This window comes from Pelophylax lessonae, assembly GCF_965119305.1.
Source record: "Pelophylax lessonae genome assembly, chromosome: 11".
Lineage (NCBI taxonomy): Eukaryota > Metazoa > Chordata > Amphibia > Anura > Ranidae > Pelophylax > Pelophylax lessonae.
This window is the reverse complement of record NC_138778.1, coordinates 23308136-23323402: the sequence shown is the minus strand read 5'-3', so window position 1 is coordinate 23323402 and position 15267 is coordinate 23308136. Positions and strand designations below refer to the sequence as shown.

The 15267-nt window shown below is 44.7% G+C and overlaps 2 protein-coding genes across 2 annotated transcripts in view; both read left to right on the top strand.

The window, feature by feature from the left end:
• Positions 1-3687, top strand: part of NOTUM (notum, palmitoleoyl-protein carboxylesterase) — a gene marked incomplete at its 3' end in the record, with an annotated part of 86683 nt that extends 82996 nt beyond the window's left edge. The window contains exon 12 of the mRNA XM_082271495.1: positions 3387-3687. Within this exon, the coding sequence (XP_082127621.1) occupies positions 3387-3687 (301 nt within the window). The remainder of the gene's footprint in view (positions 1-3386) is intronic.
• An 11012-nt stretch (positions 3688-14699) lies between these two features.
• TK1 (thymidine kinase 1) overlaps positions 14700-15267 on the top strand; it is a 9561-nt gene continuing 8993 nt past the window's right edge. The window contains exon 1 of the mRNA XM_082271358.1: positions 14700-14855. Coding sequence (XP_082127484.1) covers positions 14790-14855 — 66 coding nt within the window. The 5' untranslated portion in view covers positions 14700-14789. The remainder of the gene's footprint in view (positions 14856-15267) is intronic.

Below are 15267 nucleotides of genomic sequence, written 5' to 3'. Positions count from 1 at the left end.
AATAGACGCGATCTCCGGTTACTGCGCATGCGCCCGAGGGTGCGCGCGCATCCGGTGGTCCGTCTTCGCGGATTGGCCGCCGACACGGAGAGGAGGAACCAAGATCTCCGGAGGGGGGATCTTGTTGAGGGAGATGGTTTGTCCCAGAGTTCCATCTTAACCCCTGGCTATCCAGGGGTTTACCGTGCCGGGTGCGATTTAACCAGGCGGGTGGGAGGCTCAGAGTGGTGACAGAGTACAATTATATGGTCAAGAAAAAATCATGAATAATCATATTTATACAAAAATAATAATAGATAATATAGTCAAACGATCTTCAGTTTAGTTTTAGCCCCTCTCCATGGGGCACTCTCCTATGCTACTCTCCATGGGGCACTCTCCTATGCTACTCTCCATGGGGCACTCTCCTATGCTACTCTCCATGGGGCACTCTCCTATGCTACTCTCCATGGGGCACTCTCCTATGCTACTCTCCATGGGGCACTCTCCTATGCTACTCTCCATGGGGCACTCTCCTATGCTACTCTCCATGGGGCACTCTCCTATACTACTCTCCATGGGGCACTCTCCTATGCTACTCTCCATGGGGCACTCTCCTATGCTACTCTCCTTGGGGCACTCTCCTATACTACTCTCCATGGGGCACTCTCCTATACTACTCTCCATGGGGCACTCTCCTATACTACTCTCCATGGGGCACTCTCCTATACTACTCTCCATGGGGCACTCTCCTATACTACTCTCCTATGCTACTCTCCTATGCTACTCTCAATGGGGCACTCTCCTATGCTACTCTCCATGGGGCACTCTCCTATACTACTCTCCATGGGGCACTCTCCTATACTACTCTCCATGGGGCACTCTCCTATACTACTCTCCTTGGGGCACCCAAAGGTGTCCCAGGCTGCAAAAGTGCGGGTTTGGCTTGAAGAAAAGGTGGCAACCCTATTTGGTATTTCCCATTTGTTATTGGTACTTGCTGGTGAAGAACCCCCGTGGGGGCAGTCCAAATGTATTGGACTTTTACTTTGCCTTCCATTAATAAAGTGGGCTGCAGAACCCTTAACTATAGTTCCTGCCGGATGCAGACTCACTTGACAAACGCATCTATCACGAGAGCTAAACATGCGCCCCCCCCCCATCACGACTGTTTATGGATTTTTTGTCTCTTTAACCACTTTAGTATCTCGCTATATCCAAAAGACGGCTCCAGTGTGTTACTATAGTCCTGGGTGGGTGTCCATAGACGTCTTCCCAGAACTCCGTCCCCTGTGCGCCCACCCTCCTGTGGGCACAGCTGATCACAGATTGGGGTAAAGGGACAATCACAGCTGCCCTTTGCCATGTGACCAGTTGTGTCTAATCACAGCCAATCGCCTGTAAACAGACTTTCCGATTATCGGCAGGCCTTTACTCAATGCTGTGTCTATGTGAGGAAATTAGTATACAAAATTGTTTCCTCTGAATATTGGGACTTTTTAGGCACTTTTATGTTTGATCATACAAATGAAAAAAAATGTTTATAAAAAAATTATACATTTTATTAATACGTTAAAAAAATGGTTATTACATATACAAAAAATACATGACAATGTTCACACGATACAATGTGTACATATTACGATGGACTGAGAATACGCCAACTGTGAAGGAGGCAATGATGAAGTTGTAACTTCCTCAACCCGATGCGTTTCAGAGAGAAAAAACTCTCCATCGGGGGGGAGGTGTCATTAAACTAAAAGCTGAACAAACATCTATATCAAAACAAATATGCATACGCTAGAAAAATCTCTGTAGAATATCACTATTACTTACAGTCAATCACATGGCATTGCAGGTATCAAAATCTGAAGCTTCTGCTTGTCTACCCAATTTTTGATACCCTATATGAGGCTTGCTCATAGGAAAACAATGGCGGGGATTTGTAATTCTAGAATTTTTTGTGGTAAAACAGCCACAAGTGTGGAAAACAGGTGTCACTGAGACCCAAAAGACTCCATCCCTGAAACTCCAAGACTATAATGAATGTGCTCAGGTTGGATTCAAGTATTGAATTCCCCCCACAATTGTTATCAGGAAGTTGTCCTCAGTTGGAAGCCACACAGCTAAAGGTATAGTTCATGAGAGATGTGGCACAGGCAGAGTCTAATATTTTGGAAAGGAGTGCCGATAACCGGCAAGGCAGTCAACACATTGTTTACACTGATAATTAGGGCACTGATTATCAGTGCCCATCAGTGCAGCCTCCAGTAAAAACCATTGGTGAGTAAATACCACCACCTCGATTTGTGTGAAATACAGATAAAACTATCATGACTACGCAATTGTCCTTCAAATTGAAAGCTGAAAATTGGCCTGGGCAGGAAGGGGGTGAAGGTGCCCAGTATCAAGGTGGGTAAAGGTTCATTTACCCCCAAGCTGGAACCTGGTGGGCCAAGTCAGCCCCTGGGTTCTTATGTCTTGGGTGTTTCAGGAGCAAGATCTCCTTATCAGAATTCCTGTTGCTGTTCCTTTCTACCTGGGAGTTGGGGGGGGGGGGGGGGTGTCCATCATTTTGCGTTCAGTTCCTATTGTTACATTCTCCATAATCTGAAATAAATCCAGCAGGGATGGAGGGCCCCTTTGATTTTAGACCCAGAAACTCTACCCAGAGATCTCACTAATAGAGTTCCAAAGGGATACAGTAGAAGAGTCAAGGGGCTAAAAGGGGGCAATTCCTCCATAGGCATTAAATGGTAATTAATAAATTCCTGGAAAAACAATTTAAAGTGTATATAAAGCATATAATTTTATTTACCTTTGGGATGGAATGGTTAAAACGTCTGTCAGGTTTTAGTCACTGTCGTTATCCCATCAGGGGGAGATTCCTCTTACTTGTCCTGGTGAACCATTGTCCCTAAGATTAAAAGTGCAGGAGAATCGAAAAATTTGAGTTACCAAAACAGGAATAGGGTGGAAGCCTTCCAATTTGGACCCCTGTTCTTGTGACCTCCTATCTTAGAAAAGATTTCCTTTCTTGCGAGAGATTTCCTCTTACTTCCTGTTGTGTCTTGGGTCAGGAATTAAAGGAACATCTCCCCAGTGGGAAACTGACCGGGTTTTAAATATTTCTTTCTCTATCCAAAACAAAATGTTGTTGTTGCTTTAGATCAGAGGTCTTCAAATTATGGCCCTCCAGTTGTTCAGGAACTACAATTCCCATCATGCCTAGTCATGTCTGTGAATGTCAGAGTTTTACAATGCCTCATGGGATGTGTAATTCCGCAACACCTGGAGGGCCATAGTTTGAGGATCTCTGCTATAGATACTTTAATGCTATATTGGTTTTGGTGGTTTTAAGACAAGTCCAAATGTAATGCCGGCACTGTATTCTTTTATTTTTGCAGTCAGTGGACAGAAGTTCAGGTTCGTGGTACCTCTCTCCCCCGCGCTCTGCACTGTTGGGACCGAAGCCTTCAAGAAAACAACAAGAACAGCAAGACTCCTTTAAAGGGTTGCCCCTACCACTTAATGGACAGCTGCCCCTGGCCACAGTGTAACCCCACCTGCCCCTCCATCCGGGACCACTACACGGGTCAGGAGATGAGTGTGGTCCAGTTCCTCATGCACCTTGGTTTTGATGTTCAGAAAATGGCCAGTCAGCAAGGCATGGAGCCAGGCAAGCTGCTAGGAGTGCTAAGCAGCTAGTGGGGGGGCAAGAAGGCCATTATTCAGGGGGGTTATATTTATGGGAGGGGCTCTTTTAACTTAAACCATGAAGGAGCAACTTAAAGGGCTGGTAAACCTACATCACAAAACGCAATGACCAAGATCTTAAGAAGAAATGTACGCATAGGGGAACTCTCACATACTGGCGGATCTTTTACCCAACGTAAACTTGTATTTTGGGTTTATCTGCCCTTTAAGGAAAGTGGGGGCTACAGGGGTGGCAATATCTAAACTTGGTGGGAAAAACTGATTGCGATAGGAAAATTTAAGATTCTTATGCTGAAGTTGAGTATTGGGGGCAAAGGCTTACGTTCATCTTGTAAAAAAAAAAAAATAAGCATGGGGCTATATCAAAAAATATTGGCCTGACAAAACGGAGGCCAGTTGCATTGTCAGTGGATGGGAACCAATCAGAAAAGGTTTTGCTATGGAGGACCGGGAATTCTAAAGCCAGTCAGTGCGCTGGCATTTTTTGAGGACGATTTCTGCTCTAGGGACACTTTCTTGTCAGCTATGTGTATGACCTCCATAGGTCTTGAGGCCCAGTTGGCAGAATATTTGGATTTTTTTAAACTTTTAACTCCAGCCAATATATTTTTTTCCAGTTTTTTAGATAAAGGTATTCGTATGAAATTGAAGATCAGTTAAAAATGTTTTTCTGTCTGCAACTCCATTTCCTGTTCCTGAAATGCCCATGGAGGAAATGGAAGTGTTGCTGTTTAGTAGGACAAAAAGGCACAGGGAGCAGTCAAAAACATTGTGAGATGTTCTTAACTTGTACTACTAAAAATGAAGACATTTTAATCACTATCTGCCCTGGCAGGTGAGGGGAAATTTCCCAAATGGTGACATAGACCGCAGTAAAGGCCCTGATAACCCCCCATGCCCTAACATTATGTCTGGCTTTGGGTTTTAAAGGAAAGGCTTACTTTTTATAGAAAACTCAGCAACTCCTCCCCTACCCTATAATCCTCATCAATTACAGAAGTACAATTATACACCTGAGTCATCCTAAAAACAAGATTTTCACAGTTCTTATCCTTTCCTAGTGTACATTTTCTCTATGGATGTGGAATGGCCATGGGGGCTAATGATGGTCCTGTCTCTCTTTTTTGGCCTATGTGCCAGTTGGACTGCTGTTGTTCCCCCATGGCTGTTCCCCAACTCATGTTGATGTAATGGAGAAATTTGGAGAGAGGGAGGAGAAGCTGTACCTCGTAGTCAAATTATGATTCCAAGGTACAAAGCATTATTACAATTTTGGATGCTGCCAGAGACTGCTGCTGCTATTTCTTTTAAAAATGCACCAGTTGGGTTACATTCACAATAGCCTCCTGCGTTTGTTATTTAAATGCAGAGAATTTGATCTGGTATGTATGAACAAATTCTATACTTTAAGATCACTTTCTCTTGTAGTTAAAAGTACTTGCGTTTTATAGATGTGTTCAGAGTAGCCAATCTGCCTCTGCATGCACAGAATTCTTTTTTTTTTTTTTTTCCTAAACACCGCTAATCTGAACACATCCAAAAGTGAGATACATTACATGCATTTATAAGTGTGCTATAAATGCGTTTTATGTATGTCCTTGCCAGTGGGAATGAAGCCGAAAAAAATAAAAAATAAAATGTGCAGCCCGTACCAACCAATCTGAGCTACTTTTGAGCGACATGCTTCACAGCAGCGCAATATATCGCACGACAATTACGGCATAACCGAACCATGATTTTAGGTGTCATTCAAATGAATGGCATCTCAAATGTGCGTTCTGCGGTTTTTGTAATTTACACCACGTTGCTTTGAAATCGTGGCAAATCTGCCAGAGATACAAAATGCAGAGATGTGAATGTAGCCTTAAGCCTCGTACACACGCATCGAAAATCGGCAGGGAATTTTCGTCCGACGACCGATCTGCCGATTTTCGGCTTGTTAGTATGATGCTTCCGACAACCGACTCCGACTTTTCGGCCGAAAAAAATCTGGTGTGCCGGCTATAAAATTTTTGTCTGCTGTCAAAACACGGCCGATTTTCGGTCAGTCAGTACAGATTTCGACAGGGAAAAATCTAATGAGCAAGACTGGGCATGCTCAGTGAAGAAAGAACACAAAGAAAGCAAACCAACACATGACATCACTTCTGAAGTAGAATTTTGTCGGGCGAGAAAATTCGTGTGCAGTCTAGGCACATTCCAACCAACAAAACACCACTCTGGACAAAAGACGGACGATCGGTCGTCCGATAATCGTTGCGTGTGTACTAGGCTGCAGAACACGTTCACACTAGATGTGTTGAGAAGCACCATTCCAAAGCAAGACCAAGGCAAAAAGCCTTGTTCACTATTAGGCCAATTCACACTGGGGTGCCGAGGTGTGTACTGAAAGAATATAGCATATAGTACTTTTTTCAGCGCAGTGTGGTGTGATGCGATCTGTTCAGTGGCCAATACAATGTTGGCTAAGTTCACATTTTGTGTGATGCAGTAACACATGTGTTATGTTCTCGCAATGCGCAAAAAAATGTGCATCCCTTTTGCAGTTGCATGATGGTGCCATTAATGCTTAATTGCGCTCCAACGCAAATTACTAAGGTGCATGCGAGGACGCATTCCAAAAGGCATAGTAACGAAGTACCATGTGTTTTGATGCAGCTCGATCCTAAAAAAAAAAAAAAAAAGTAATGCAATTTGTCGGTGCAATTTATATGTGGTAGGCCGCCCATTCAAATGAATAGGCTGCCCAACCGCAACACATGGTAATGTGCGAAAATGCATGTGCGCTGACACATCGCACATATGTGAACCTAGCCTTATTGAAATGTCATTCAAGACATTTTTAATAAAGTTCTAAAAAAAAAAAAAACGTATAATGCACCAGAATTGGCGCATTGTCACTATTCCTTCCAGTGCACACCAGCGTCCATGATCCGATTAGCTGCTGATGTAAATGAGTCCTATAGCAACTAGTTGTATTCCCGTTGCCTTTTCCTGGCGCTTTTTAGGAAATAAAAGGAGGCATCAGATTGGCCGGCGGCACACGCATTGCGCACATGCAGTTGCTTTTGTACATGAGCCCTAATGCCCTCTGCCTTAGTAAATAAAGGCGTGCGTGTGATGAGCGGGAAGTTCCTTTCTGAATAGTGACTTTTTAGTCTGCAAGAAGTATAGAGGATACATTTTTAGGTACTTTTTTTTGTAAGATATATTTTTTATAAAACTAAGCAAACAAACCTCATTTGTGGGGGAGCCGTGTTATTTATTGGAGTTTGTAAATCCTATTTATGAATGAGGGCAGGAGAGCTGCCCCGTGTACAGTTGTAAATAGAACCTGCATGTCCTGTATCATGGAAACTATTCCCTCATTAAATAAAAAAGGAGAACTTTCTATCCTGTGTGTCTTTTTTTTTCTAATCTTTTTTTTTTTTTATTATTATTATTTATTTATTTTATTATTATTTTTATTATTGTTATTATTATTATTAGTATTATTATTTTTATTATTATTATTATTGAAAATTGGTCATAACTGAGTTATTTTGCAAAAATCTGAATATTGTCTAAATGTTGAAATACACATATATAAACTGTCTCTGTCAAAGCACATTCAGTTTTTGCTGGCCTCTTATATAGTTAGTGAGGTCGAAAAAAGACATCCGTCCATCTAGTTCAACCTATGATAAATTGCATGGCAGCACAGCCGGAAGCCAAGGGTATAGGAACCCACACAAATCTGGGGGGGACAGCATTTTTACTCGCCAGGTATATGCTTTTCCGTGCCCCCATCAATGCAGAGTTCAGCGCGCGAGCCCCTTTCAATGCAGAGCGCCACAGCATTGTCCCCAATCACTGCAGAGCACCACAGCATTGTCCCCAATCACTGCAGAGTGCCCACAGCATTGTCCCCAATCACTGCAGAGTGCCCACAGCATTGTCCCCAATCACTGCAGAGTGCCCACAGCATTGTACCCCAATGATTGCAGAGTGCCCACAGCATTGTACCCCAATGATTGCAGAGTGCCACAGCATTGTACCCCAATGATTGCAGAGTGCCACAGCATTGTACCCCAATGATTGCAGAGTGCCCACAGTCAGCATTGCACCCCAATGATTGCAGAGTGCCATCGCATTGTCCCCCAATCAATGCAGAGACCAGCGTGCGTGCTCCCTTCAACCCAATGCACTTACCTGGCGGTGGCGGCGGCGGCTCGGCTATCGGCGGCGGCGGGAAGGTGAGCGGCTTCTCCCTCGTCCTCTTCTGCGGCGGGAACCGGCGGGCGGCCTCTCCTCTTCTCTGCGGCGGGAACCGGTGGGAAGGTGAGCGGCGGTGACGGTGAGTGACTGACGCACGCACCGCCACCGCCCCCATTGCGACGTCAGTGATCGGATGTCCTGGATGATGATTGGTCCAGGCTGGAGACTGGACCAATCACAGCCAGGACATCACGAAGGTGGGGGTGGCCAAGCGCTCTTTCCTGAGCCCAGGAAACGCCCCCAGAAGGCAGCCAAGCGGCTCCTTTCTGGGTCGTAAACCCCACTAAACTGGGGGGGATTTCACCATACCTGTCCCCCCCGCATTATTTCCTGGGGGGGATGTGTCCCCCCTGGTTCCTACGCCCATGCCGGAAGGGGGACATCATTTTCTCTTTTAAGTTAAAATATATGTGAATTCTTGTAAATCCTCGTAAAATTAAAGACAAAACATATGTATATAGATATAAGAAAAAAAAATTTTAATCACTTCTGGACCGGGAGATTTTCCCTCTTAATGACCAGGCCATATTTTGCGATTCGGCACTGCGTTACTTTAATGGACAATTGCGCGGTCATGCAACGCTGTACCCAAATAAAGTTGATGTCCTTTTCTTCAACCCTCAAATAGCTTTTTTTTTTTTTTTTTTTACAAAAAGGTTTCTTTTGGTGGTATTTGATCACCTGTGCGATTTTTTTTTTTTTTTTTTTTTTTTTTTTTTTTTTTTTTTTTTTTTCGCTATAAACAAAAAAAGAGCGACCATTCTGAAAAAAAAAAAAAAAACAATATTTTTTTCACCTTCTCCTATATAACATTCCCAAAAAAATGTTTAAAAATGTAACCTTTTAGGGCAATTTGTTTTCTGCTACATATTTTTGGTAAAAGAAAATCGCAAAAAGCGTATTTTGATTGGTTTGCGCAAAAGTTATCGCGTCTACAAACTACGGGAAAGTTTTATGTCATTTGTATTGTTTTTTTGTTTTTTTTAATAGTAATGGCGGTGATCTTCGATTTTTAGCGGGACTGCAACATTGCGACAGATTGGACCCCTAACTGACACTTTTGGGGAGACCAGTGACATTACTACAGTAATCAGTGCTAAAAATATGCACTGTTACTGTAATAATGACACTGGCAGGGAAGGGGTTAACACTGTGGGTGATCAAGGGGTTAAATGTGAGCCTAAGGGAGTGATTCTAACTGTGGGGGGGGTGTGGCTTCTGAAATGACCATAGAGACCTGTGATCTTATATAGAAGGATCACAGGGGCTCTGTGATCATTCCAGAGAGAAGAACGGTCAGATGTGTTTACAACAGCTGACTGTTCTCTCTCAGTGGGAAACGATCGTGGGTGTCAGGCGGAGATCAGAGCCGCCTGCCCCGTCCATCGGAGTCCCCGCTGACGAGCACGCTCCCGCCCCCTAGCCTCCCGAGAGCGAGCGCCGTACATGTACAGTGATTCGCCTGGGAGCGGCTGCCTGCCGCAGTATAACTGCGGCGGGAGGTCGTTAACCGGTTAAAAGCAAACAACATTTTTGAAATACTTTTGAACATTATTCTAGTTATCAAAAGTACAGAGAATTGTCCTATCAAATATTTCATCTAAAAATCTACGACTACATGGCCATTGGCCAGCTTCACAGTCACCAAAAGCATGAAAATGAAAGATAAACCTAAAGAATTCAGCCATCATACACTCACCGGCCACTTTATTAGGTACACCTTGCTAGTACCGGGTTGGACCCCCTTTTGCCTTCATTCTTCGTGGCATAGATACAACAAGGTGTTGGAAACGTTCCTCAGAGATTTTGCTCCATAGTCACATGACAGCATCACGCAGTTGCTGCAGATTTGTCGGCTGCACATCCATGATGCCAATCTCCCGTTCCACCACACCCCAAAGGTGCTCTATTGGTTGAGATGTGCTGAGTGTGGAGTAAGGTGACCAGATTTTTTAAATGAAATCCGGGGACATTTTTTTTATTAGCAAATGGCACAGGACTGCATAATACACAGAGCGCTGGGTACAGGACTGCATAATACACAGAGCGCTGGGTACAGGACTGCATAATACACAGAGCGCTGGGTACAGGACTGCATAATACACAGAGCGGTGGGCACAGGACTGCATAATGCACAGAGCGCTGGGTACAGGACTGCATAATACACAGAGCGCTGGGTACAGGACTGCATAATACACAGAGCGCTGGGTACAGGGCTGCATAATACACAGAGAGCGCTGGGTACAGGACTACATAATACACAGAGCGCTGGGCACAGGACTACATAATACACAGAGCGCTGGGTACAGGACTGCATAATACACAGAGCGCTGGGTACAGGGCTGCATAATACACAGAGCGCTGGGTACAGGACTACATAATACACAGAGCGCTTGGTACAGGACTGCATAATACACAGAACGCTGGGTACAGGACTGCATAATACAGAGCGCTGGGTACAGGACTGCATAATACACAGAGCGCTGGGTACAGGACTACATAATACACAGAATGCTGGGTACAGGACTACATAATACACAGAGCGCTGGGTACAGGACTGCATAATACAGAGCGCTGGGTACAGGACTGCATAATACACAGAGCGCTGGGTACAGGACTGCATAATACACAGAGCGCTGGGCACAGGACTGCATAATACACAGAGCGCTGGGTACAGGACTGCATAATACACAGAGCGCTGGGTACAGGACTACATAATACACAGAGCGCTGGGTACAGGACTACATAATACAGAGAGCGCTGGGTACAGGGCTGCATAATACACAGAGCGCTGGGTACAGGGCTGCATAATACACAGAGCACTGGGTACAGGACTGCATAATACAGAGCGCTGGGTACAGGACTGCATAATACACAGAGCGCTGGGTACAGGACTACATAATACACAGAACGCTGGGTACAGGACTACATAATACAGAGTACTGGGCAAAGGACTACATAATACAGAGAGCGCTGGGTACAGGGCTGCATAATACACAGAGCGCTGGGTACAGGACTACATAATACACAGAGCGCTGGGTACAGGGCTGCATAATACACAGAGCACTGGGTACAGACTGCATAATACACAGAGCTCTGGGCACAGGACTGCATAATACACAGAGCGCTGGGCACAGGACTACATAATACCCCCAGTTAGTAATAGTGTCAGGTGTTAGTAATAGTGTTAGGGGTTAGTATTAGGGTGTTAATATTAGGGCTAGGGTTAATTTTAGGGGTTAGTATGAGGGTTTGAGATTAGTAATTAGGGTTAGGGGTTGGCATTAAGGTTAGGGGGTTAATATTAGGGGTTAGTATTATGGGGTTAATATTAGGGTTAGGGGTTAATATTAGGGTTAGGGGGTTAATATTAGGGGTTGTATTGGGGTTAGGGTTTAGGAATAGTGTTAGGGGTTAGTATAAGGGTTTGAGATTGATATTAGGTTTAGGGGTTGGTATTAGGTTTAGGGGGTTAATATTAAGGGTTGGTTTTAGGGTTGGGGGGGTTAATATTAGGGGTTGGTTTTAGGGTTAGGGGGTTAATATTAGGGGTTGGTTTTAGGGTTAGGGGGTTAATATTAGGGGTTGGTTTTAGGGTTAGGGGTTAGTAATAGTGTTAGGGGTTAGTATAAGGGTTTGAGATTGATATTAGGTTTAGGGGGTTAATATTAAGGGTTGGTTTTAGGGTTGGGGGGTTAATATTAGGGGTTGGTTTTAGGGTTAGGGGTTAGTATTAGGGTTAGGAGTTAGTATTAGGGGGTTAATATTGGTGTCAGGGGTTAGTAATAGTGTTAGGGGTTAATATTAGGCCCTGTTCACACCTGAGGGTATTTCAGCTCATAAAACGCTCATCTCTGAAGTCTCAAAACGCCCAACAAGCAAAATTCCATTCATTTCAATGGTCCCTGTTCATATATGAGCGTTCTGTCTCCAGATGTAAAGCGCCTGAAGCTCAAAAAAGTACATGAGCTTCTTTTTTGGCTGATTACCAGCGTTTTTGTTAGATGTCCATGCCTGCCTCCAAAAAATGCCTGAAAGCGATATGCTTAGGTGTGAATGGAGCCTTAGAGTTAGGGGTTAGTATAAGGGTTAGGGCTCTTTAACACACGGAGTCCGCCAGGGGGACTCCGTTTTTCTCAGCGGAAGATCGATCCGCCGATCCCCCTGCTGAGCAGGCGGATGGCAGCTCTGTCTCCATGCTGTGTGCGGAGAGGGAGCTGTCAGGTCCCCATTCTTCTCTATGGGGGAATCAGATGAGAACGGACCGTCTGTCCATTGTCATCCAATCCGGCAGACGGTGGGAAAATAGGGTTTCCATCTGTCCGGATTTGACGGATCGGATCAGATGTCAGAGGACATGTCTCCACTCACATCCGATGCCCCATAGAGATGCATGGGGCGTCTGTTCAGATTCGCCAAAAAAACTGACAGGCGGATCTGAACGGACTCCCTGTGTGAAAGGGGCCTTAGGGTTTTTTTTATTTGTTTATTTTTTTAAATTGAATGTATTATTTATTTATGTGTTTTATTTATTTATTTCTATTTAATTGTTGCATTTGAGTAGAAAAAAATGCTCAAAAACACCCAAATGGTGCATTTCCATGGAACAAAATCTGCACCAATCTGCCCAATTTCAGCTACAAGAGAAGCTCCAGAACTTTTTTCAGGTGTTTGGCTTCAGGCGACTCGCAGTGGAGATTTGAACCAACTCAATAGAAAATAATTTATTTTTTTCTCCTCCAGCGTTTTGGAACGTCAGTGCCGGTTCACATATATGCGATGCGGGAACCCTGCGAATCCACTGCATGTTCCAGCATCCCAAATCGCAGGCGGTTCACACTGCCATACGCGAATCGCTGGGGGTGTCAATACAAAGTTAACGACACCCCCCCAGATCAGTTTGCATATCGCAGTGTGAACTGTCAGTTCGGACATGAATCGGACGTGAACACCCATGTGATCCCACTCTGCTGCGGACCCAAAAATGGATCCTGTGCAAGTTGTGTCCGAATCGGATTCGAATGCAGCCATACAATCTGTATGGCTGAACTTGCATCACACAGACATTGCATGCGATTTGTAGATCAGTGCGCTCCGAATCACATGCAATGTCTGTCATCACATATATGTGAATCGGGGCTCAACTGTTTAGCTTCACAATACGATAATACGAAGACAAATCTAAACAAACCGTTTAAAGTATAAGAAAAGGTTTTATTGCTGTATGTGGCCCCGTTAGGCCTAGTTGTCCTGGTGAATGTTATCATCAAAAGAATGTCCCAAATTTTGGATTGTCTCCAGAACAGGAATAGAGGGGAAATCTTCCAATGGGGGACACTCGTTCTGGTGACAACCGGGGATTCCCTCATTTGAGAGGGATTTCTTTTCACTTCCTGTTTTGGTTAGGGGACAGGAAGTCAAGGGAATTTTCCCCAATGGGGACACAGACGGCAAACAAAACAACCCTGACCATTTTCGAGGTGGGAGATAAATCATTATTGGGGTGAGGGGACAGATAAACCATTATGGGGGGGGGGGGCAGGGAAATTAAAATTGGTGAGGGAGGTGATAAATTATTATGTGGGGGTGGGGGCAGATAAGTTATTATTGAGAAGTGGGTGATAAATTATTATCGGGGGGTTGGGGGCAGATAAGTTATTATTGAGAAGGGGGTGATAAATTATTATGGGGGGGTTGGGGGCAGATAAGTTATTATTGGGGAGGGGTGATAAATTATTATGGGGGGGGGGATAAGTTATTATTGGGGAGAGGGTGATAAATTATTATGGGGCTGTTGGGGGCAAATAAGTTATTATTGGGGAGGAGGTGATAAATTATTATTGGGGGGGGGGGGGTGGAGGCAGATACGTTATTATTGGGGAGGGGGTGATAAATTATTATGGGGCTGTTGGGGGCAAATAAGTTATTGGGGAGGGGGTGATATATTATTATGGGGGGGTTGGGGGCAGATAAGTTATTATTGGGGAGGGGGTGATAAATTATTATGGGGGGGGGTCGGAGGCAGATAAGTTATTATTGGGGAGGGGGGTGATATATTATTATGGGGGGAGGGGGGGTTGGGGGCAGATAAGTTATTATTGGGGAGGGGGTGATAAATTATTATGTGGGGGGGGGGGGGTTGGGGCAGATAAGTTATTATTGGGGAGGGGGTGATAAATATTATGGAGGGACAGATAAGTTATTATTGGGGAGGGGGGGTTGGGGGCAGATAAGTTATTATTGGGGAGGGGTGATGAATTATTATGTGGGGGGGGGGGGTTGGGGCAGATAAGTTATTATTGGGGAGGGGGTGCGAAATTATTATGGAGGGGCAAATACGTTATTATTGGGGAGGGGGTGATAAATCATTATAAAAGTGGTGGGGGGGGGCAGATATATTTTGTTACTTATAAATAGTATCCAACCAGGGAGGTCCTAGCACTACATAGCTGACAGTTGGAGATTGTACAATCAGATCGTACAATGATCTCAGCTTCATACAATCTCATATACTGATATACAGATACATTGTATACAATTCTGATTTTGGCGGGTTATACACAATTCGGAAATTCTTAATCGCCTGCTTATGGCGCCAAACCTGCAGCTGTCAGACACGTGTGTCAATCATTCCCAGGCACGCCCCCTCCGGGGAGCGATTGAACTCCCTCTGCAGTCGCTGATTGGTAGGCCGAGCCTTCTCGCCGTCTCTGATTGGCCGGGCATTGTGCCGGAGCGCGCGCAGCTGTTTGAATCGAGGACTTGTATAGAAGACTCCCGCCGCTCCCCGATCACTCCGCATCTTCCCGCTCTGTACAACCCGACCGACCGGCACCATGAACTGCCTGAACGTGCCCGATGTCATGCCCGGATCACCCAGCAAGACCAGGGGAAAGATCCAGGTCAGTACCGACCACATCGTACGATGGAGGGGGGGCTCATTAATCGTTATGGGGTGATGGGAGGGGAGCAGAAACCTCCTTATGACAGATGGATGTATATATTTTTTTTTTTTTGTGGATGTGATCAATTATTATTGGGGGGGGGGGGGGGCAGATTATTTTTATGTTTGTTTTTTTGGAGGGGTGTTCTAGATCATTATAGGGTGGATTAGATGATCATTATAGGGCAGGTTAGATGATCATTATAGGGCGGATTAGATGATCATTATAGGGCGGATTAGATGATCATTATAGGGCGGATTAGATGATCATTATAGGGCGGATTAGATGATCATTATAGGGCGGATTAGATGATCATTATAGGGCAGGTTAGATGATCATTATAGGGCAGGTTAGATGATCATTATAGGGC